The following is a 25,413-nucleotide window of genomic DNA, read 5'->3' as shown; positions in this document are numbered from 1 at the left end:
ATACTAGTGCTTTTAATTAAAATTATCTTATTTTTTAACTTAATTTTTTCCAATTAAATTATAAATTTACAATTACTTACTTGAGAGTAGTAGTTTCTGTGGTTGGCCGTGTTCTACGTATGGTAACATATTCGGGAGTATTTTCGCGACGCGAGCTAGCTATGTCCAGTGAATTGGGTGACTCAGCAACGGCCACGTATGGCTCAACTCGTTCGAACAAAGCATTTCTGGTAAATTTAAATTACAATTAGTTTACTAAATATAAGTAAAAATTAAAGTAACAAAATATTGCCTTTTGCACACAATACGAGTCGTTGTCTTTATAACTACCAAAAAAACGAGCAAGCCTTACAGAAGTCGTACATGATGTGTAACATCTGACATCTCCCCTTAGAAATAAGCAACATTAACTTTATGCCTGAGAAAATGAGTTTTTTCCATCTTACTGCCGACTCGACCACCGCGCACGCTCATTGGTCAAATCAAATAGCATGCGCTTCTCCAGCTTCTTGTTACATATACATACTTTCTTTCTTTTACTCGAAATCATTTCTACATAAATAAGCGAGTTCAATCATTTTAGTAGCGTGGCGCGGCTTGGAAGCTGACTTACTAATGGTAAATAATTTACAGTACAAAAAGAGTTTAGTCTTACAAAAATACATAATAAGTATTTCTAACCTAGAGTCATCAGGTGCCTCTGTCGCTGCAGTGGTTGGTCTCGATCTTCGAATATTTACATATTGAAGCGGTTTGGCCGTTGTTCCGACTGGGGTATCATAATCCGTCCTCTGTTGGACTCTCGTTCTGGAAATTTGTGGAACTTCTTCTGACTCCTCTTCTTCCTCTTCCTCGCTTTCTCCTGATAATGGTGTCGTCGACGAGATCGTAGGTCTCGAACGGTTAATCGTTACGTATCTGTGTAAAGTCAGAGTGTTTTAGTTACATATGTTACAGGATTTTCACGATATTAAATCAAAAAATCTTTATCTTATTAAATTTCGAAACTTTTATAAAATTATATTACAAGAAAAATCATATAAATCTATAGACATATATGCAGTACAAAATTATATATATTAAATATTCTAAATTTTATATATAAAAAACTCACTGTGGCCTTTCCTTTCTGAGCAATCTGTTTGCGTCAGATGACGGTTCGATTCCGGCGTTTTGTGGGCCGCGACGACTGTTCTGAACGGGGTTTTCCGTGATGCTGTTGTCGCCGTACCTGATAAAATAATTGTGTTTCTAATTAGTGACAAATTTTAAATAGAAATCAATTATCCGAAATACTAAATACCTTATTTTTTACTGTGTTATTCTATGTTATATACGTGTTCGCATTTTCGCAAATTTGAGTCAAATAATTTATCTATTAACTTCAAAAACATTATTTTATGTATAGGCAGTATATATTTATTTAAACTATTTACAGTTTTTTTCGATAATTTTCGTTTCTTCAAAGTTAGCTACAATATCACTCGCCATATACATCATGCAGATCAATCAAAATATTGCTTTTTTGAACATTCGGACTGTTATGTGACACATTAACTAAATTATTAATAATGTCGAAATGACACTTAAGCTCTGAGTCATATTAGTTTCACTCACTTGTTCCTGCCTCTGGTCCTCTCGAGAACACGCTGGTAAAGTTTGGTATTGATGGCGGACGGCGGCACGGTGACAGTGGCGCCCGGCGTCTCTGACAACTTGAGCTGCTTTTCCAACTGCTCAACTCCACCTGATCAATCAAATAAATATTATATTATGACATGATTCAGTCCAAGAACTTGTAACTTGTTTAAGTTGCTATTTATATTTAAGTATCATTAATATTAAGAGCATGTAACCCGCAATCATCGGTTAAGATGCACGCGCTCTAACCATTGGGCCGTCTCGGCTCTTGTATTATTATAAAACTGTAATTTTAAAGTGTTAGATAAAGACAAAAATATTGTTACTAGATTTCAAATGTACATACCAACTTTCTTGATGAGATCGATCAATTCTTTGATGACTTTTGGATCTTCAGCTTCTATGTCGGCTGCTTCATCAGTACCAACTTCTTCTTCTTCTTCCTCACTTAACTATAAATGTAATTACAATGTGTGCTTTAACTGACTCAGGGGTTTATATTTTTATATATATTCAAAATTAATTATTTTATATTTATAAACTACACCAAGAATCTTTTGGAAAACTCATGTGCTAAGATATTTTCGCGAGTACGTTAGTTTTATACTAATAAAGGTTTACATTATTGATTGTTGAATTAGTATTTTCTAGTGTATACGAGGTACTTGAAAAAGTAACTACAGGCATAACGCTTCCCACTTATCAGTATATGAGTTACAGGACACGCATTTATACGAGCTTCACTACCTTATCAGTAACATTATAATATAGCGGTTACGACTGGTACTATCATTTTAGAAAGCTCGCATATTATCATGATTTGTGAAGGTTTAGTTACCTCAGGTTCGGGTGTCGTAGTTGTAGTCGATGAGGTCCGGAACAGCAAAGAACTCCTGGATGTCAACCGAATGGGTCGTCTTGTGGTAGTTGTGGTTGTTGTAGTCGTTGTTGTAGAGACAGTTGTCTTTGCTGTAGTAGGTTTGGTTAATGCCTTCGTGGTGGCGGTTGGTTTCTTGCAGAGAACGTTTCTGGCAAAGTCGCAGGAGTCAGCCGCCTTGTTGAAGTAAAGGCCTGTGATGTACAACAACATTATAATATCTACTATTTAATAAAAAATCGATTAAGGTTTTAGTAATATAAAATATCTCAGAATGTTCTCCTCATCGCAGAGCATTATCATAAACATAAAACTATTGAATGAGATTGTGCTTTGGAAACCAATCAGTTAATAATAATAAAAAAAATAAAAATTGCTGAGATTACGGCTAGAAAAGTGAAAAGTGCCAATCATTAAATATTATTTCAGTATCGATAATAGAGGTTTACTAAGATCAAAATACAGATAGAACCTAATCCATTGAACAACCTACGCTACACATTGAATATATACTACATATATGAAATTTAGGTTATTAATATTAATATCTGTCGAAATATTACGTTTTACGGCATAAAACGTAATATTTGACTATCAGGAAAGGCTTGTATTAGTATGGAGTATTTTATGTGGTATTCAGGAGAATCGTAATAGTAAAAATAAAAACTAAGATTATCCAAGTCTAACCAGATGGGCAAGTAAACTGATGAGCCACGATGCCGAGATCTGATGGTCCGGAGTCAAGACACCAGAAGTACTTCTTGCAATCCCGAGGATGTTGGAAGAACCCTTCATCTTTACATTTGAAGTCTGAAACCGAAATACATTGATACTTAAATATGAGCTTTCTGTTTTATTTGTGCTTAGATTTGATGAAAAAATGTAATAAACATATAAACGATAGAATATTATAATATTATGGTCGGTAGATATTCATTTCAATATTTTGTCCTACCTGAGCCTGCATCAGGAGTGGTTGGTGGTTCCGGGGTGATGATGTTCCAACTTGGAGTCGTACTTATCGAAGTACTAGCGCTTTTACGTTTATTGCTCCTAAAAAAATATTCCATTCATTTTTTCATTTGTATATTATTTAAAATGTTATTCTTGATTATTTTTATGTTCATTGTGATTTTGGTCACATTTATTACTTAGCTATCAAAATGTATTAGAATAGAATGATATCAAGAGCAAGTTAAGTATACGTATAAATTACGATATTTTTTATGAAGTATATTATAACATTCTATGAATTGAAATAAATTTAAAAAATGTGTTTACCATTTTTTTTAATATCATTTTTATAACATAAAAGTAGAACCATCTCAACCTAAAGCTTTAATTTTACTATTGCTTTTAATCTATATTTAATCTAAATATTCATTACTTGGTTGGCTTTGGTGTAGTAGTAGTGGTAGTTGTTGTGGTGGTTGTAGTACTGGACTTCGGGCGGTTTCTCCTGCGACCACCAGCTCTCGATTGTTTGGATTTCTCCTTTACAGTTAACTGTCTGTCTGTCGATCTACAAAAATATATATAGAGATTACAAAAAATCATTGAAAAATTAAAGAGTCATGTTTGAAAAAGTCAGTATATTTAAAAAATCGTCAATCAGTTTATAAACTTAAATTATAAAATCAGTAAATTTAAATATGACGGTCATGATGACGTGAGCTGCTCATTGACATTGCAATTGAAAATCCTCGGATTAATAGAGTTGCTATCACCAAATCAGACGACAAAATAGTACGATATAATCTTTATTTTTGGACCTATATTTTAGTGTTAGCCTTTATGTATCCAGCCTATATACTAGGAACTATCTGTAATTCGTATCTACATGATAGTTAACACATAACTTACCCGAGTTTTGAGACATATGCCTCTTTGGCAGCCTCGATCAGCGGGTAGGGTTTCCCGTGGCAGGTACCTCGGAAATCGTCGTTGTCGATCGACCAAAACATTATACCTGGATAAATAAATAAATATTGCGTAAATAAAATACTATAGTGTAATAAAATGTTGGCAAAATTAGTTAAAATGTTTACCGACAATAATCTTATAGAAAACGGATAGTGTTGTTGGCAAATTGTGTAAATTTTTAATAGTTTATAAATAATTGGAATTAATGAAATCCAAATTAAACGCTTATTAGCTTCCTTAACTATATCTGATTTATCTAAGCTAATAAGTTTAAGACGACAAAAACCTCAAAGTATTTTATGCCCAGATCAATTACATGTATTTTTATCCGACTTTAAAATATAAACAAACCTCCGAGTCCATTTTCAGCGACGTATTCCGCTTTCTTCTTTACAATGTCAATGTCATCGTAGCCGACCCATTGGTTGCCTCTGTAAGCTACGGGACCCATTGCATTCTTGTTTGGATACATAACGGTCCAATCTTCTTCTTCTTCTTCTTCTTCTTCTTCTGACGAGGAATCTTCTTCATATTCTTCATCAGACGCGATTGCACGTTTCTTGTTTTTCGGTTTGAGTGCTTCACAAATCTGGGATATGAAATTATTGTTAGTTGTCATTTTAAAAAGTAAAAATCTATAAGAGCACAATTGATAACGAAAAGAAATAATAGAACTCAAAAACTATGTATTATTTTTATTTATTTTTTGACGTTACTTAATGAGATAAGGTGCCATTTATGATATAGACGAAGAATCAAAAATTATGCAAAGTGTTCTGCTCTCAGTGGTATATTTAGAAAGATATTCCAAATTTTACCTCGTAGTATGCCAAGTATCCCTTCTCCCTGGTAGCGTCTCCCTGCTCCCCAGGCCCGTCAGCAGGCGAGCCTATCTCTATTGCATCAGCATTGAAGAGCGTATACGAACGTCCATATGTTGGGATTCCGAGCACCAGTTTGTCAGCATCCGCACCATTTTCGAGATAAAATTTAATGGTGTAATCCTAAACAATAGCAATAAATACTTTAATTGATTACACTAAAGTTATTAAGCTTTTTTGTACTGGTGACTTTGTTTTCCAACGAGATATTATCATCATAATCTATAATAAGTAATATATTTATTTTCGCTTTATAGAATAGGTAACTAGAGCACATCTTATAAAATTAAAATCTATGTGAATGGTATACAAATCATAGTATCAAAAAAAAAAAAACTCAATATATGTGAAAGTTTTTGTTGCCAGCTATACGACATAATCAGAAACGTAATATGTCAAGGAATCACAGTCTTATTGTAAATCTTATTCAATAAACTATATTTCACATTTTGTAGTATCTTGTGTTTGTAGATTAGTGTTAAATTATCTTATTCATCAATAAAAGAGTAAAGTAACAAATAAAAATAATAACTTACAATATTAAGTTCGTTATCTACACTGTACTCGTTCGGTTCTTCAAGAGGGTACAGCGGCGCGTGGTGGTTGACGGCGGGCTCGAATGCGGAATGATAATCATATGTTAGGAGGTTCATCCAGTCCAGGTATCTGAAAATGATTAATGACAAAATTCTTTAACATGTAGAAATTGTCGACAAGGTACTTACATCTTAAGAGTCGACGCTATCGTTATCGCAGCGATCCAGTTAAACTTAATATAAAAGAATATAAACGAAATAAAAAAAACGGTACGCATCATGATATAACTATAAAATATATTTATGTATTCAAGCGCTGTTAGCCCTTTAATGTCCTACATTTGGGTAGCTGCGTTGTCTCATTGAAACTAACGCAAGTACTTGCCAAAATGGGCTGTTTTAGACAGTGTATTCTGAGGTATCAATTGGTAAGAGGGCGCCGGATGGGCTTCAGTGACCTACACCGACAGCAAGTACAGGCGGAGATCTATCAAAGTGGTAAGTGCCATACTCGATAGCCGATAAATCGAAGGGCTGGTTGGCAGCGCCCCTTCTGCAATGCAAGCTACTTTCATTGATAGTCAAGGATGCGACAAAAATAAGAAGGCTTAAGGAGAAGTTTCGGGCTTATTTCATCAGGCTGTTTTAGCGCAGATACAGCGTGTACACATGTGACGAATTCTCATCCGACATTATTAAGGTTTCCTAATTATGATTCTTACTATTCTTGAAATACCGTGGTGATGGCACTTAAGCGAAAATCTTTCGTTCGATTTTTTGTAATGTACGTTGCTGTTATATTTAATTTTTGAAAGAGACCAATTTGAAGAAGAGTGTTCATTAGTACTATGTGATATTTGTACTATAATATTAATGATCTGTTAATGTAATTATAAATTTTATTTGCAAGTTTTTTTTCTTATATTGCATAAAAAGCGAAAGTGTTAAGCGGTATCTAAGTTTTTTGCGTATCGTAAGTAATAAATAAATTAGAGTATCAATAAATTTTAATTAATCGTAATTAATGATGTTTTGAACACTTTTTGTTAAGGAAATGTTATGATGTAAGATTCAAGTTCATTAAAATCACACCTCGGAAAGGATACTCTGCATTCCAGGAAAATAACGACTCGTCTCATTTATCTCATTTTAGTACGGTATAAAAAACATGTACTATTAATGATCTGTAAAACATGCGTGGGAATTATAAAACTTTAATTGATTTTTCAACCTTCTAGCAAACGGAATAAAGCATAAAATAACAACCATATGTTCATAAAATAAAACTCAAATTTATAATAATTTTGAACTTTATACCCTTGTGATAAAGTCAAAATTAAGTTTCAATAACAATTGAAGTATCATTAAGAAGTATACAAGTAAATGGTTCTTGGATACTCATATCTTCAAAGGTCAAGGCTTAAGAGGAAGCTTCGAACTGCCATTATAATTCTCCAACCACCTACATTGTCCTTATATGGGACACGAATGAGTGCCGTATGTTCTGATGAGCCTACAAATTAAATTAAATAGCTATACAGAATTTATAATAATGAGTTAATGGTTTAGTAAATTGAAGGTCATTTGGTGTCTTCCTATTTTGAAGAGTCGTGATAGCCATGGAAAAAAAGGAACAGCCTGTAAATGTTTACTGCTGGTTTAAGAAAAGCGGAGGCTTATTCCAACTTGAATGAATATAAGGCAGATTAGCTGATAGAACATAACTTAACCGAAATCTATGTATTCGATATTCGGACTGGCACCATGAGTCTAAAACATCCACTAAAATCTGATTGTGAAGCTCACACCTTCACTTTATATAATAATCCATTCAAGATGCGTATAACAATCCTTTGTCCAGCGTTGGTAGTTACTTTATCTTATTTTTAAATTACTTCTAAGCAATGTATACCTAACTAACTATAAGTAATAGAAGACTCAAAACGATCCATTTAACAACTGACTATATTTTAGATCTTTTTTCTGATAGCTACGAAGTATCCAATCATATAGACATTAAATCAAAATTTGATTTAATGTCTTCAATCGCGGATCAAAAATGATTGTCAGCTTGAGTTAGCCGTTGATATTTTAAAAACACATTAAAAACTATTATAAGAAATATTTAATAGTACCTTAATTTATTTACTTTAGTTAGATTGATAATTTAACACATTCAGAACCCAAATATTTCACAAAATATTAAACATCACTAGAAAAATCTGAAAAGAATCAGCATTGAACTTGTTTTCGGAACTAATCGCATATTTTGTAGTGTCACGATTTTTCCTATTATATCGAAATGGCGTGAAAATATTAAATTTAGAATTATAGGTCAATCTATGAAGCATGCTATAAGATTTACGCTAGTTAAATACATATATTAGTACGCCATATCGCCTATATATTGTTAGAATTTATTTTATAATACAGTAATATATAGTAATAAGAAATATTCGACGCTGTTATTAGTAAAAAATACAAGATTATTATGGTAAATATAAATAGGTAATTTAAATTAATTGATGACTCAAACTTGTTGCATTAACAAGGACAGAAACTAGACAAAAAATGAGTTACAAAAATAATTCTTAGAATAAAAACAAAAATGATATTGGTAATGTAGATATATCTACATATATTGACTAATGGTGTAATTATTTCCAAATAGCAAATCTTTGTGATATGATCTTGGAATGATGTCATCTCAAACCTAACAAGTTTACCCGTAAGTCGAATGGAATTTGAATGTGACAAAATTACAATACCTACTATAAAGGTACTTTGTTGAAATTCCTACTGCGCGATCATATTAACAAAAATGAGCGAAATAATCTTATAACTCCTCATAGAATATTTCGTTAATTGTGAATATGTTTCAATTTACTATTAAAAAGTCCAAAAAAAAAAAGGTTTTATTTGTGAACCGATTTATTCATTTATTTTTCCTTGGCGTACGATTAATCCATTGAAGTAAAATTTCAAGTTCAAATCTCAGAGCAGTGATTATTTCAAGTATCTCACGTTGATTGAAGTTATTCTTTAACAACTAAGTCGTTGGGAACTCACTGAATTCGGAAGCTGGAGAACCGGTAGCTTAGACAAACTTTGGAAGAGACTACATGCACCATGGACATGGACATGCTACATGGACCAGAAGTGAACAGCGATTGGCCGAATGATCATGACGATTTGTCAAAACGATGATGTTGTTATTTTACAACTAAATAGAATGTATTTTGTAATATAACCTGATAATTGCATTCTAATTTTGTTATTTCGAAAACCCCCCAATTATTTCACAATACATACGGAAAGACAACGAAATTTGACAATGTTGATCCAAATTACTCTATTGTATAAAATTAGTATATGCTATTATTTGCATTGTAAAGAGAGCGTCGTGGTGAGACGAATTAACTATCTTGCTTCATTTTGAACTATTAACGTTAGTGATACCACGATAACGAAATCGGAGTTATTTAAATGTATTTTATCAGGTTTAGTACGACTTAGCGAATATATTTGAAATATATGATTTTTTTTTTTTCGTTACAAATTATTAATTGTACAATCGAACAATTAACAATATATTATTTTAATATTCAATTTTAATCCTTTTCGGTTTTGAGTAACTGTTAAATCAATGTTAATATATTATTAGCATTTTTGATAAGAGACAATTTCAATGCTACTTCGAATGTCATTTATCGTATCGCAATGACATAAAGTAGCTCGAATACATAAAAAAATCTTAAAATATCTATTATTAAAATATACCTAAACGTCCGACTTTTTTAAAAGTAAAATATTTCAGACAATTTATAAATGACAGAGTGTATCAATATTAAGTAATTCGTCTATTTAATTATTAATTCACTATATACGTAATTATTGTCATAGAGTTCTTCAGTACAGACCGTTCTCTTAAATAGCTTTCTGGCGTACTGTCAAATATAACAGATACTAATCATCAGCTTATCAAAGACAATGCAATAGGACATAGACAAGATTACTACTCTTAAATGATTTGACATATTATTAACGGGCAGCAATAATTTCAAAACTTTTGCTTCTAGAGGCGAGGGGGTTTTTGACCGCTAATAAAATATTTACCTGTTCTTATGGTTTTTTTTTACAGATAATTTCAAATGATAAAAAATATCGAAACGCTTTGAAACAGATTCAAGGTTATCTACAAACATAGTCACCCTACAGCTTTAGCATATCACGATTGTGTATTCACGGAGCCATTGTCTCATTGGTATAACTTCGTAATCATGACTCAGTTATCATCGCAATATCAGACTGAAAGATTTATTCATAGACTATAGACGTTTTGTTTTTTTTTTTAAATACAGGGCTACAGTGCATACTCAGAATAATTAAAAAGTTTGTATACCTTTTTTAAGATATATACTTTACATTTAATGAATATATAAATAAGCGCAGTAGTTTAATCTAATAAAAACAAAATGTTGAAAATAAAAATGAAGAGAATTTTAAGCTCGATATCATAAGAACCTCAAATGCAATTTTTTTTTTAAAGTTTCATCATTATTTATGTAAATAAACTGCATTAGCTTTATTTTAAGTTACGTTACGTATGACTTAATTACAGTTGACAGAGTTCCGTACAATTATAACGATAATAACTCCGTGACGTAATTATAATACTAAAATAGTAAATTTTTATTACAATTCAATGCAAATATGAGTTGGTACAATTTGTAAATGATATATAAAAATAACAGAATACCAACATTCACGTTTGTGTTTTTACTCTTTTTTATTTGAATCGAATATTATTCGGGAATTATTCATTGCGATAGTAAAACGTAGACGCAGAACGTATAATTACACATAAGTAATTATGGTTACGTTTACGTTACGTTACGTTTTACGAGTGAGCAATCAATTTGTAATCGTAAGTCACACCAAGCGATTGATATTAAGTAATATGACATTGAATTAGAAAATTAGGTAACATGCGCACACGCATGTCACTAAGTGGCGCAACGTGTCACCGTTATTTATTCACACTTCGTTTTAGCAACCGATGTCAATGGGCAACCTATATAATGTGATCTTGAAGATATGCTATGGTTTTAACAAATCGTAGTCATTTGTTTCGAAAATTTACATGTTTAACATAAATAGACATCAAATTGTGTTCAATTATACAATAACTGCCTTGTTTTATGGTTAGAAAAAACGTAATACCTATTTATTTTGTAATTATAGCTTTATAATTTATTTTTATATTATCGAATAACACAGAACCCTAAAATAATTTTGTACTTTTGATGTTTGTACTTTTAATTTTCGTTCATTCATTAATTTCATTTCATTCAAAAAAATCTTATATTCTCATAAATTCGGAACTTATTTAATATTATTTTTTAATAAATATTAAGACATTTCATAATACATATAACACGATATTACTTTCGATATCGCATTGTAAATTTATTATTATTTTAGTCACTCACTCTTTCATTTTTTTACTAAATTTGATAAGATCTCATATGAAAATAAAATTACACGAAGTGTAAAATTGCACTTCCAGCTATAAATTAAAAAAAGACTCATCACTCACCTATTTAAAGTCTTCACATCAAAGCCCTTCAGGATATATTCGATACCAGCTGGAACAGCCATCGTCAATAACAGACGAGGTTTCCCAGTCTTTTCGGATTCTCGTTCGAATTCCTCGCGCAGTTCCTTCACCAGCTTAGCATAGTTTTCACGGTCCTTGGGTTTACCACCATCTCTAAAAGCTGGATATTCCCAATCTAGATCGAGACCGTCGAAATGGTTTTGTCTCAGGAACTGAAAGAAAATAGACATTTTTTAGTCACGAGTTTAATGTACAGTCGACTTTAAAAAGGCACGAGGTCTTTTACTTTTTAGTCATTGCAAATTGAAAAAGTAAAACAACAACCAGTTAATATTCCAATACTAGACAATGGCCTTCTCCCCTTTTTAGGAGTGCGTTTGGAGTTCAATGCACTACGCTACTTTAATGTGGTTTGGTGAGATTCGTGCTGCTTCGATATTTTTCGCCAACCCCGAGCACGAGATGAATTATATGCTATGATAATTATACATTCGGACATGAAAGCTAGTTTATATTTGCCCTTATTTTATTCGGTAACTTTATTTTTATATGTGATTAAAATAATCTTATAAATAATATTTATAAAATTAGTAGACAAGTGGACGAAGGTCTAACTATGAATGTACAGTATCAGTTTGAACAACATGTTTTTTTTTTAATTTAATAAAGTACGAACTTAATAAAAAAACTATTGAAATATGAATTTTAGCATCGTACGTTCACAAGTAAATAGCTGCCGCGACCAGATATCCGGCTGCACTTTAATAACGCTTAATGACAAGAGAAAGTGCATACAACCTGCGTCCAGCTTTCAAAATACACAGCGCAGCTACAGCGGAGTCAGCAGATAAATGATAATATTACGTTACATCTAAACTATACAAATAAAAGGTTATAAATATGGTTCAGTTCTTCTTAGCAAGACCTAGATGCGTCACGAGATGAGAGTATTGACAAAATAAAGACTTAAAATTAAATTAGTCTTACTAATAAAATTGTGTGTTGTAAGGTTTTCAATAAATAAGGATATTCACCTTAATAACATTCCTGACGAATTCCCTTCTTCTATCTTTAGCTGCAACCATGGGAGAAAAGCGGGATGATCCCTCATTCCAGCCTCCAATAGCCAGTAGTGTCTTCAAGTTCTTGTTATATGTTTTCAATCCAGTAAACTTAGCGTAACCACCTGAATAAACATATTGCTTATTAGTATTTATAAGTTAACTTAAAATCAACTAAAAATAAGAGAAAAGTTAAAAAAGTGTGTCACCAATGTCCAGATATATTTAAAAACATTATCAAAGTAATGCTAGTTTTTTTTTATATTACTTAAAACAAATTCTAATAAAGACAATAATTTTGGAATTTTTTTTTACTATGTTTATACGAAAACGTTAAACTGCCTCCGAAAATGCGATGTTAGGAATACGACCTTAATATTTTCCTCTTATAGAGCTCATATAAATTACACTTTAAGAGTACATAACTCATCAATTCTATTATTATATAAGCGGTATTGTAAACGTCTATCCGAAGACATGTCCTTGAAAACAAATGCGTTTCTAAAGTTCCGCAAATTAATATATATTAGACTGTACTTAATGTAATTAATTTTAACGCTATCATTTAAATTAATGAAACAGGAACAAGATAATTAATCGATAAAATTGATAAGAGGAGAAACGGTTGAACAATTATTTATTAAAATCATTATTATAAGATTTATACCGATAAATATTCAATAATATTCTTATATATATAAAAGCGAAATATCCCTCAGTGATTAATCACGAAATCTCAGAAACTATTACACCTACAGACTAGAAATTTAGCAGGTAGGTTCCTTATAGGGTGTAGACATCCGCTAAGAACGGATTTTATGAAACTCCACCCTCAAGGGAGTAAAACGGGGTTCGGAAGTTTGTGTGATATAAATTTGGCGCGGATATAGCCGCAGGTTGAGCTAGACTTATTATAAATACGTACTTCTATTCAGTAGGTTTATAGAATTGAAAGCGAAAGGATTCTGTTTGAAATATCAATTATAATTTACCGGTTGTTTCAACAATTGATAAAATAATTTAAACTTTTAATAGAATAATATTATAATTGAAGAGGATGAGTTTGTTATTTAAACAATGTAAGGACGTTCCTCCCATCCGCTTGATAAAATTTCTAACACAGGCTACCAACGATTAAATATTTAAATGAGTTATAGTGTATAGCTGTTGTGCCACCAAACTCATTTTAAATGAGTTTTGATATTATAATTTATGAAGTATATACCTATTACCTTTCGACCAGAAAAAATAAATTGGGATTCAAAGAGAAAACTTAACAAAATTCGTATAATGAATTTAAAGTCTTAATTATATATGACAATGTGAACGGTGCATTATCACAGATACACGATTGGTTTACAGTAAATAATTTAGTTTTGAATACTCAAAAAACAAAATGTGTAGTTCTTACCCTACCCAATGTTAGAAAGCAAAATTATAATATATCTTTAAATGGTGGCCGCCTTGATGTAGCCGATACTACGGTTTTTTTGGGAATAGCATTGGATTCCAAACTTCAGTGGAGTCCTCATTTATCACCCCTGACTTCCAGGCAGGAGACATAACATACATATATAATTGTATTTAACTAACATGACTGTATTTTTAGATATTGAAAAAGAGTAACTACTGAGTTTCTTGCCGGTTCTTCTCAGTAGAATCTACATTCCGAACCGGTGGTAGCTTTACTTTAAATAGTTTGTTAAATGACGATTCAAAAGTGCTTGTAAAAGCCTACTTGAATAAAGTATATTTTGATTTTGAAAAATTGTATAGTCATCATTGATCAATAAAAAATAAGTAACTGCCAATTGTTAAGTAAAGGAGGCCTCTTTGGACGAGAAGGTTTATAGCCCGCCGTGGAGAAAGACGTACTGATTGTTTTTCTTGAGATTCAAAACAAATTGATCACATATAAAGGATATTTAAAACTATTAGGTAGGGTACAACGTTAAACTTACTCACAACTGGATATCAACAAAAAGTGGTTAATTCGATATTTTTACTTCAGGTTATATATTTTATTATAATACCGTCAACATTTCAGCATTTAAAACCTTACCTAGCTCCATATAGTATCCACTCAGTAACGCTCTTGGTATTTATCGTAATTGTGTCACGGGCTCGGTTGCGTGGTTAAAATATCACAAATGTGGTTTAAGTTAGGTAATGATGTCAACTTGGCATATGACATATGCTCGTCAAGATTTTTGACCTTAGTAGAAATATATGTGAGCCTTAACCAAAGATGGGTTTATATTGTATTTATAATATTTGTTTATATAGATTACCAGCTGATGAGCGATGTGTGGCAATGACTCTGTAAATTGTTTAATATAAAAAACTAACTATTGCGCACTAATTATATTATATCAGAAACCGTAACGCAGGTGTGAATGAATGATGCCTAAACGCATAGAACACGAACTAAAACTGTACGTATAAATGATATTACTTTTTGTTAAATAAGATATGTTTTTGATATACAATAAATATTTTTAACTTTATATAATACTTAAGAGTGTATAATGATTTAATCTTGGTCAATATGGTTCTCATAACAGCCGAAAATATATTTATATTTAAGCTAACCACGTATTCTTAGCATTCCAATCCTTTATTCCAATTAAGAGTTTAGACCCTAACAAAATGTATGTAAAGACTCTTTTAAGTTGATCTATTATTTTGGTTAAAACGAGTGAGTCTATCACTTTATCTTTGGACTATAATTTACAAATAATTATAATAGATATATGCTATATTATAATTTAAATTAATTAAAGTATTAAGCATATCTTACCTTTTTCAATGTCCTGGTATTTATCAAAAGGTTTCAGCGTGTTGTCCTTCGTGAAGCCTCCGAACGCGTACACGAGATGGGTGCACAGATAGGGGTTGATGTTCTGAGGATTGAACTTCGCAGTTCCTGGCCGGTATACCGACCAATTTGTGTAATAACACACCACGCGCGGTGAACTTGAGAGCGCTAAAACAGAAATAAACATAAATTAATACTATAAATACTGCAATGAAAGTTATCTTTAACTAAATGTTGCTTATGATTCATAGGCTTATGAATACTATCATCAAATCATTATTCTAATGAAAATGATAGGTATATAAATAATATGCTATTTTCTAGGTAATGTTCTTGGTGTAAGGGCTTCTTGAAAGCCCACCTGGATCTGTACTACCCACTCATCACATATTCTATCGCCAAACACCAATTCGTAGTATTGTTATTTGCACAAGGGACATAACATCGTAGTTCCCCAGTTTGGCGATGCATTGGCGATTTATATGGTTGTTACTTGACATCAGTTGGCCCAACATTGGCCCTATAAAGGTCGTAAACACCAAAGTCCGTTGCACAAATTTCGACTCAAACTAATAAAAAGTTATCGATTTTTTTTATCATTGAATACTTTCCCGTCATATCTGATTTGGCGTCCCATTAGATCGAGTCTCTACCTAAAGTAGAGAGTGCATTTGTAATCACTTATTTACTATATGTTGCGCAGTTGGCTACCTCATCATTTGAATAGTTCTATGTAATACGTATACCCGTTTTTTCTTTTCTTATCAACCACGTAAGTCTTAGAAGAGATCACTTAAAGAGATAAAAGCCTCTTAAACTTTTTTGACATTACTCTGTATACTGTCTATGGTACATTTAATAACGTGTAAAATAAACAAAGAACTCTTAAACGAGTTCTATACAAGATCAAGCAATATTTTTTGTATATTGAGGAAGCTAAACTAAACAAAAAACTATAAGATACAACTTTAGTACCTAAACATACAGGATATCTTAAAATAAACGTATCAACTTGATTGCATTTCAATTATTCATAAATAGGGTATATTTTTGCAATATATAAAATATCTGTTTAATTTTGTTTACAAAAAAGTGAAGTCATTAAAATAAATAACCAATGTAGGTATTTATTTAATCTCACTATAAAATCCCTAGCAATTAAAGCAAGTATTTAAAAAACTAACATTCAGAGACTAATATTAAGTATTTGAATAAGTAACATTGTAGAACAAAACACGCCTTTTCGTATATAATATCGTAAAAAGTGTAACAAATGGTTGGAACCAAATGGTAGATTTTTAACTATCAATAAGCAAGTGTAAACTCTTCTATATTGAATAAAGATTTTTGACTTGACTTGCATTTATAGTATGCATTTCATGTCTTATTCATAATAAAACTTCGACTTCGACTTCCAGAAATTACTTTAACGACTAACGATTATTTGTAACTCACAAATAATCCGTTAATTACGTACAATAACTATTCTTTAATTATAGGAACGGGACATAAGATTGAGTTAAAATTAAGTATAAACAATTCCTGTTTGATTAATTTATATTAAAAATGATAGTATTATTTAAAAAACGAACGATACAAGAATATACTACAATCAAACTTTCGTTTTCTTGGTTTACAAATGCAAAAAACTCGAAGGTTTTGCCGTTTGTACGGCGATGATCACAATGAGCCATTGTGCAGGCCCGGAGCAATGGCCTTTGAGATTACGGATGAGTGTAGGTACTACAGACATGACGACAATAATATATTATACATAAATCAGTAAATCAGCTTGCTACCGTTACTTTAAAATCTAATGACACAGGAAAGCTGAATCAATGATTTCAGAAACAGATTATAAATCGTATTTAATTAATATCCATTTCTTTTTAAGATATTCTTGAGAAAATATATTTATTGATATATATTATTTCGCTTAACAATAGCTTTAAATTAACGGTCAAAGTGGGTACCTTCTACATTTTTTAAAAGGTAGCGAAGACTATATGTTACTGACCATTGTTCGTCAAATCTCATACGAACATATGTATGTATATATATATATATATATATATATACATAATTATTAATCAATAATATTGGTAAGAGGACTAACAAATGAGCTACATGATGGTAAGAAATTTGAAGGTAAATTTATAACCTAACTTTGCGGATGTGCAACTAACCTTGGTACCAAGAAGATATGTCTCTTGTGCCTGGCTCATTCACCCTTCAAACCGGAACTAAACAACACTATTGGTATTGCTGTTTGGCGATAGAAAATAATATGATGAGTGGCTGTTACCTGGTAACAGTGGCAGGTAACAGCCCAGTAAGCATATCAAGTAATATATTGATAACCTCTTTGATTTCTTCGCCGAACTAGAATTTTAATCATATCTAACAAATTACTTTGGACCCATCTCTCTACAAAAAAAATATACATTAAAATTACATCGTAGCTTAAAGCCACTTCTGCGCATGCCTTACTCTGTGGACGTTTTAAATAAACAAAATACACTACACTCATACAAATAGTGAATTTACTTCAAAATGCATTTGTATGGGGATTCCGTATATGGTGATTCATGATTACATTCTGTTCCTTTGTGTTCCGAACAATAGCAGGGAATTGTCTCAGTTTAAAACAATGCATTTGTACCATGGAAAACTAGATTCGATATTTGTTTATATAAATGATTAATATAATATTTATATGAAGGCTTACTTATTAATAAACAATAAGTTCGAAAATAAACAAATATATAATGTTTATTATATTAGATTGTATTTTAATCTACTTTATAACATTTTAAAATGACTGCCTAACATACAACACTCACCCTACACCGGTGGGTCTAAGGGGATGACATTTTGCATAGGAGTTCCTTAAGAAATTTAGTTAAGCACTAAGAAAGAAATTTTCAAAATTCTTCTCTTAAGGGACTTAAATGGGGATGAAAGTTTGAAAGGACAGTAGGTATTTCTGATATTAGAAATATGAAAATCGGTAATTTAGCTTCTGCTTAAAGTAGATATATTTATTAAGTAAATATATTTTATAACATCTCTATTGAAATAAGTGTTCTGATTGTTATAATTGTATAATTTTATAATATATTTGTATAATATAAATTATATAATTTGTATAATATATTTTTAAAAATAACTCAGTTCATATTTTTTCGTGATTGTTGAGTGCATTTGTTAAAATATACCGTCAATTAATGAATGTATTACATAATTACGCAAACAAGATGTTTGGTACGGGGAGTATACCCCGAATTTGCATTACATTTTTGGACAGAAATTTTTGAAGTTTGAATGGAAACTATGAAACTTAGGTAAAATAATATTTCATTCATCACCATGTAAGTAGTTCTATGAAAACATCCTTTTGTCTCACAATTGACATTGAAATTTTTTATTATAATATTATCCGTATCAATAAGTATATAAACCCGTATACAATTCCCTTTTCGGGTCTCAAAATGTAATATTCCGTGAAATCTTATAGTTTATTCATCGCAGATAACTTTTGATTGCTAACACATATTTAATACACGAGTTCCATGATCGAGATATAATGGGGTTATGGGAAACGCACATAGTCGTGACTCGTGACTAGTCTAATATAAACTTTAAACGGTCAATGCGCCCCAAACACCTATTAAAACTAACCTAACATGCTGTGTCGGTAATTACACCGGATCACTGAAAATCGAAACTATATGCAAACAAAAAAGTAATCATATTAAAAAATTTACCTCCATCCTAATGATAAGTGACCGTGACAAGTGTGTTCCTTGTCTATATAATTGTTTAATTTTACAACTAAAACAATCAAACTGATTATTATTAGAAATGCATCGCATCCAAATCAAATAACTTAGATCAATTGAAGTGTTAATTTTTAAATCGTATTAATGTAATATTTAATTTACCTGGTGTTGCCAGTGTTATAGCAGCTATCAGAATAAACAGCCATGTTGTGTATTCCTGCAGACAAAAAAAATAACATTAGCATAAATACAAAATAAAGTTTTGCATAATTAAAAAAATACCAGTCAAAACTAACACACTTAAAAAAAAAATTGCACAATTAAAAAAATAAAATAATCAGTCAAAACTTATTTAATAGTAAAATTATACGTAAGAAAAACAAATTGAGGAAAAAAAAGTTTTAGGTAGTATTTTGTAAGAAATAAATTTATAGATTCAATTTTGAGATGTCATCGTTATAAAAACTTCTTAGAAACAAACTTCACAGCTTATGCTATCCACACTGTGAGTTTGGCAGCCTGTCGTAACGTACTATTTCTTTTTATATTTTTTTCAGGTTATGATTATACAATTTGGTATTTACGCTTGATGTAACACCGGAACAGATACAATGTAAAGGCCAGTATTGTATTTCTTTAAACACGTTACAAAGTCGCTAGACCTATAGAAAATGATGCTGTCATATACTAGTGCCGTCCTTTAATTAGACCCCACTGTGCAGATCTATACGATTAAAAGGAGATATGCTATAAAAATAATTTTAAAAAAGTTATATAAATTCTTTAAAACAATATGTAATAGGCTGTAAAATGACTACACAAATGTCAATATGATATTGGTTTTAAAATCTTTACAAAATTTATCTGTCTCTTTGTGTATTGAATCATTTCTGCACAGCAGGGTTCGATTTGCCTGATTGACATAAAGGCCTGAATTTAATTTAATTGAAGTTTCAACTGTGAATGATTTCAAATCTACTGTAATAGGATGAATAGTTTTAGTGGAAAATTCCCTACATTAGAATGAGAACTAAACAGACATTAGTCTTACTGAATAAAGAATTATTCCCGAAGATTGCGTTCCCAGGTAAGCATTATAGATTTTAGTGCCATTCATTTATTTTTAATTGCATTGTGTTTGCGATGGAGAAAAACATCGTCAGTCGTTTTAAAGATTTATAACAATTACATAATAGTATCTATTCCTGTTACTACTACTATATATATACCTAATATACCTTTTATATGTCACTGGTCATATCTTCGTACCTTAAATAATTTATATTATTTTATATATCTGTCTCGCCGTTTACATTTGCTTGAACGTGTCTCGCATAAAAAAACAAATAACGTAGTCACTTCTGGCCAGTCAAAATATTATTATCATCAAGATCAATGGTCACAGAATATTTGAGCTCTAAGCAGTTCTAACTCGTTTTAGTTCACACGAATAAAATCGCTAAACCAATAACATCAATATTTTAGTGAAGTTGAGTTTCAACATGATTCCCGTTTCATCGTGAAACTCACTCAGTATTCATAAACGAACCTATTTTCCTAAGGAGACAGAACGTGCGACAGTTAGTCGACACAATCGGTAACTAACTGTATCGTTACTTTGAATATTTATGACTCGCTCACAATTAATATAGAACGTTCTTGAAAGGACGGTAAAGCTTTGAAATACTTCCGACACTGTCCGCCATTTTGAAAATGCAACGGCTGTCTGATAATTTTGTGTTAATATTCCAAATATGAGTTCTTTATTGTGACCAATAACTGTTTTTTATTTACGATGCCTTTTATGCAAACCCTATAGTTTTGATAAATTGAATATATAAGGCGAAAAGATTTTTCAAATTGGACCAATTAATCTTGATATTAGCACGTCCAAATAAACAGATTATTCTGCTTCATAATATAGAGGAATGTTGTGTTTCATAATTTTCGTAGGCTGACGGACAAATGGGTCACCTGATGGTAAGTTTTCACCACCACCCATAGACATTGGCGTTGTAAGAAATATTAATCATTCTTTACATCGCCAAAGCCACCAACCTTGGATGTTTTGATGTTACATATATCCTATGTGCCTGAAGTTTCAATGGCGCACTCAACACTTTAAACAACCTGAAAAAAACAATTATAGTATTGCTGTTTCGTGGTAGAATATCTGATGAGCGGGTGGTACCTACTCAGACGGGCTTGCACCAAGCCATCAAGTAAAAATTTGTTAATCATATTATCATTGGCTCAAAAAAAAAATCATCAACTCGGAATCATATGTTGCAAGGACATTAAATTTCAGCGGAATATTTCCTAGTTCATTGAGGCAAAGTTGAAAAAAATCACAAGTATTCGAATAAAAGTCATCATGGAACATTTCATAAGGTAATGCAACTATTTTACGTAAGCTGGACGTCAAAGCATCCATAACGAAGTTAAGACGGGTGTGAGTAGGGCTGACAACTGTTTGGAATTTCTAGTAAATTTTATTATAATTATTTATTTATTTCGAATGATATTTTGCAACATGTGTCTAAAACTTCAAGTTCTAGTTCAATTATTATTAATGGAATTAAATATACTAATATTTTAGTTTTACGCGTGACTTGTTTCGCAAATACGTACAAATATAATTATCTGGATTTGAAAAGTATATTAAATATTACGACACAGAAAGATTCGAACACACACCGCCATTATTGCGGCCAAGGTGTTCTACCATCCAGACCTACCGCCTGAACGCTTGCTTGCAGTATTGTCTCGTCTAGATACAATGTTCATGTTTAGTACGAACGGTTGTCTGGAAAGTAAGATAATTGAAGTCGTACAAATAATTCAAAATTATAACAATCAGTCGAAATTATAAGTTTTCAGTGATTAATTAAAATTTAAATATATTATTTCATCCCTTCTGGAAGTGCAGTGTGTCAATATAATATCAGCTGTCAATGAGTTGTCATCATACAAATGTTGTATATGAATATATTCTTTAAATTATTACGAATATGTAACTGAAAGACAAATATATAATAATTTCATAAGTGATTACATTAGATGACCACGCTAGAACCTATTATACATATAAAATAATTTTATATTGTTTTATATTTATATTATTTTATATCTAAGATACTTCTTACTTACTTACTACTTATTAAGAAGATATTCTCCATTATTCACCAATTATATAAGTTGTGAGAAATTAACAACTTATATTTTTTTATTGTTAATATAAAATAGATTTTTAATAATTTAGATTGTCCTTATTTTATTTTCATATCTTTTTTTATTTTATTTCAAACCATGATTTCTCGTGTAAGTCATTGTTGTAAGGAGTATGGCTGTTGGTCAACCTCTTATATTAGTCTACCATCTGACTGGCAACCCTAGGTATATGTCTAAATGACTTAGATAATCCATTACATGTATGTATCGGCAGATTGAGCTCACCCGTGTAATTTCGAATGCATATATAGAACCTGGTATCTTCCGTATTTAGACGTTTTAAGAACTTTTCCACATACCCTTTAGTTATAATTTAAGCATCAATCTTATGTTAGTTACATCAAAATCTAATACAAAAATCGGTTATAGATACTATATGTAACATTCACAAATATTAGGGTTACTGTTCACTATTGACAACCGTGAATTACACTTTTTTTATATAATCATATTTAACTTTATAATTCCAAAGTTACAACTCACAATAACTTTTGAGATATGTTTTAAATAATTTTATTAATATCAAATGAATAACGTTTGTTTTTTTTTTTAAATATTTAAAATAGTGTAGAGCCCGAATCTTCGACTTATTGGTTTCCGAGCCCGAATTTATATGTAAATGCACTTTTTTGTTTTCTCATTCAAGTTTTCTCCTACTGACTTGCATTTTAGTTTTGACATATTTAATTAATCAAATTATTATTAAATGGAAAAAAAAAAAAAAATATCCCGCTGAGTTTCTTTCGCCGGTTCTTCTCAGGTCCGAGGTGCTAAATTCCGAACCGGTGGTAGATTTTTGACAATCAATAAGCAAGTGTAAACACTTCTATATTGAATAAAGATTTTTGATTTGATTTGATTTGATTTGATTCATCTGTTATTCCGTATTATATCTTTATTCTATTTGCAACACGTTTACCTTGAAGTAAAAGTGTAAAAAACTACCTCGTCTCATTGGTGACAGGAGGGCTTGTTCATTTTTCGCTTAGATGGTCGGAATCATGTTTCAACTGGTATTCCAGCCACCATTCAACGCTATCATGATTTGAATAGCCGCATTTTCATCTTGCATTTTATTATTATTTATTTTAATGGAATTAAAATATAGATCAATACTACCATTTCAGACCCTTTCAAAATTATGACCTACCAGCCATAAGGAATAAATAGCGAGATGTTCATCGACCATCACGTTCTTTTATGTGTTCCTAAGTCTTCACAAATAAACGCCAGTGGATTAATTTCTTAATTGTCACGCTCCAAGATGCGCCGAGCATCCGGTACGTCATGGCGCGTGCCACTGGCACTCTCAATCAACTGGTAAATTGATTGCTGATTATTATTGATTATGCTCCTTTATTGCAAGACTTATTTTACAATTATTAACTAACACAAGTATTCGAATTAAAAAATATATACATCAAGTTTAGTATATATACTACGTGTATATTTTATAACGAGACATGCTTCAATAGTTTGTGTTTTATATGTGTTCAAAACTTCTAGATTTAAATAATTGTTATGTTTGCTTTAGAGAGCCGAAATGGCCCAGTGGTTAGAACGCGTGAATCCTACCCGATGATTTCGGGTTCAAACCCAGGCAGGCACCACAGAATATTCATGTGCTTAATTTGTGTTTATAATTCATCTCGTGCTCGGCGGTGAAGTAAAACATCGTGAGGAAACCTGCATGTATCTAATTTCAACGAAATTCTGCTACATGTGTGTTCCACCAACCCGCATTGGAACAGCGTGGTGGAATATGCTCCAAACCTTCTCCTCAAAAGGGAGAGGAGGCCTTAGCCCGGCAGTGGGAAATTTACAGGCTGCTAATGTATGGAATGTTGCTTTAGATACCCTTTCTCTTTAATTTATGGTCAATTTTTATTTTTAGCTTTTAAGATTTACATTGTCTATGCAGATGTTTTCCATGTTTTTTATGAATAGTTGTAAACGTTTCCTGAGTGGTGTGTAGTGTTGTGGCGTGAGTGAAAATGAATTATCATTCTTATCAATAACTATATTACCTTAAAATCACGGCAACATATAAAACATATTAATATAATAAGAAATATGTTCGATAACGATATACGCGATCAGTGCGTTACTTCACGTCGCATTCGTTACATTCGTTTCTCAATCAATGTGTTATTCAAACTGCCGGCTTTTCTGTCCGTTGATACATTGCAATTGAATATTGAGTTTGTGACATACATACTTGTAAAATATATTCCATTTTTTTTGTTACCTGATGCTGGAAACGAGTTCGTAACTTATTTATACAATCATTATTATTCAAAAGTTCATTTTAATTTGTAATATGTGTTACAGCGTACATTTTAAAACGTAACACTTATTTTTTATATCTTAATTAGATGTGCTAGATCGATTAATGAAATGAATAATTCATAAATTATTCCTTGTGTTAGGGGTGACCATGCTTTAGATAACCTTATGGTCTTTTCTGTACCCGTAACAAAGACTAAAATATACTCACTTTCGAAATATTTCTACGCAATCTTAATAACGTTTTAAAAGATAATTCTATCGCTTACTTAATAATGTATATAATTAAGTCCAATGGTCAAGGTACGTTGTTTATGACATTATAGTGTTCCGACATAAAACTCCTAATTTAACTATAAAATATATCAATGAGCTGGATACCCACTAAGGCCATTATCTGATCTATAGTATTCTTTAATAATGACAAAACGAATTACGAAGAAAATTGTAACCAGCAAGTCCAATGCTATGTAATGCTAATACGTTGCTATAGCTGTATTTTGTATATAGATTATTAACTAATACGTCTAGCGATAAAATAACTCCATTCTCAAATGTATACAAAGTGTCATGGAGGTCGGTTCGACAGTATAGACGTAGAAGTCCGTGCTTTCTTCTTTCTTTAACTTTAGTCTTTTAATCTGCAACAGTTATATGAGTATGAGTTAAACTAGTAGGATTTTTATTCCTGATATCGACACCTTGTAATACTTAAAAAATATTTACCAATTATACTAGAGAAATTAAGCTACAGGTG

The 25,413-nt window shown here is 31.3% G+C and overlaps 1 protein-coding gene across 2 annotated transcripts in view; it reads right to left on the bottom strand.

Moving 5' to 3' along the window:
* Positions 1-25,413, bottom strand: part of Cht6 (Chitinase 6) — a 91,245-nt gene that overhangs the window by 35,537 nt on the left and 30,295 nt on the right. For both annotated transcript variants that reach the window (XM_026632381.2, XM_026632382.2), the window contains exons 2-18: positions 19,302-19,356; positions 15,340-15,525; positions 12,513-12,664; positions 11,458-11,690; positions 5,859-5,988; positions 5,260-5,445; positions 4,793-5,030; positions 4,382-4,487; positions 3,906-4,040; positions 3,474-3,571; positions 3,206-3,328; positions 2,480-2,712; positions 1,988-2,093; positions 1,618-1,747; positions 1,115-1,231; positions 682-918; positions 81-227 (exon numbers count right to left, since the gene is read on the bottom strand). In XM_026632381.2, the coding sequence (XP_026488166.2) occupies positions 81-227; positions 682-918; positions 1,115-1,231; positions 1,618-1,747; positions 1,988-2,093; positions 2,480-2,712; positions 3,206-3,328; positions 3,474-3,571; positions 3,906-4,040; positions 4,382-4,487; positions 4,793-5,030; positions 5,260-5,445; positions 5,859-5,988; positions 11,458-11,690; positions 12,513-12,664; positions 15,340-15,525; positions 19,302-19,356 (2,612 nt within the window). The remainder of the gene's footprint in view (positions 1-80; positions 228-681; positions 919-1,114; positions 1,232-1,617; positions 1,748-1,987; positions 2,094-2,479; positions 2,713-3,205; positions 3,329-3,473; positions 3,572-3,905; positions 4,041-4,381; positions 4,488-4,792; positions 5,031-5,259; positions 5,446-5,858; positions 5,989-11,457; positions 11,691-12,512; positions 12,665-15,339; positions 15,526-19,301; positions 19,357-25,413) is intronic.

Source organism: Vanessa tameamea, chromosome 13, assembly GCF_037043105.1.
Source record: "Vanessa tameamea isolate UH-Manoa-2023 chromosome 13, ilVanTame1 primary haplotype, whole genome shotgun sequence".
NCBI lineage: Eukaryota > Metazoa > Arthropoda > Insecta > Lepidoptera > Nymphalidae > Vanessa > Vanessa tameamea.
The sequence above is the reverse complement of the archived record's forward strand: the minus strand, read 5'-3'. Positions and strand labels throughout refer to the sequence as shown.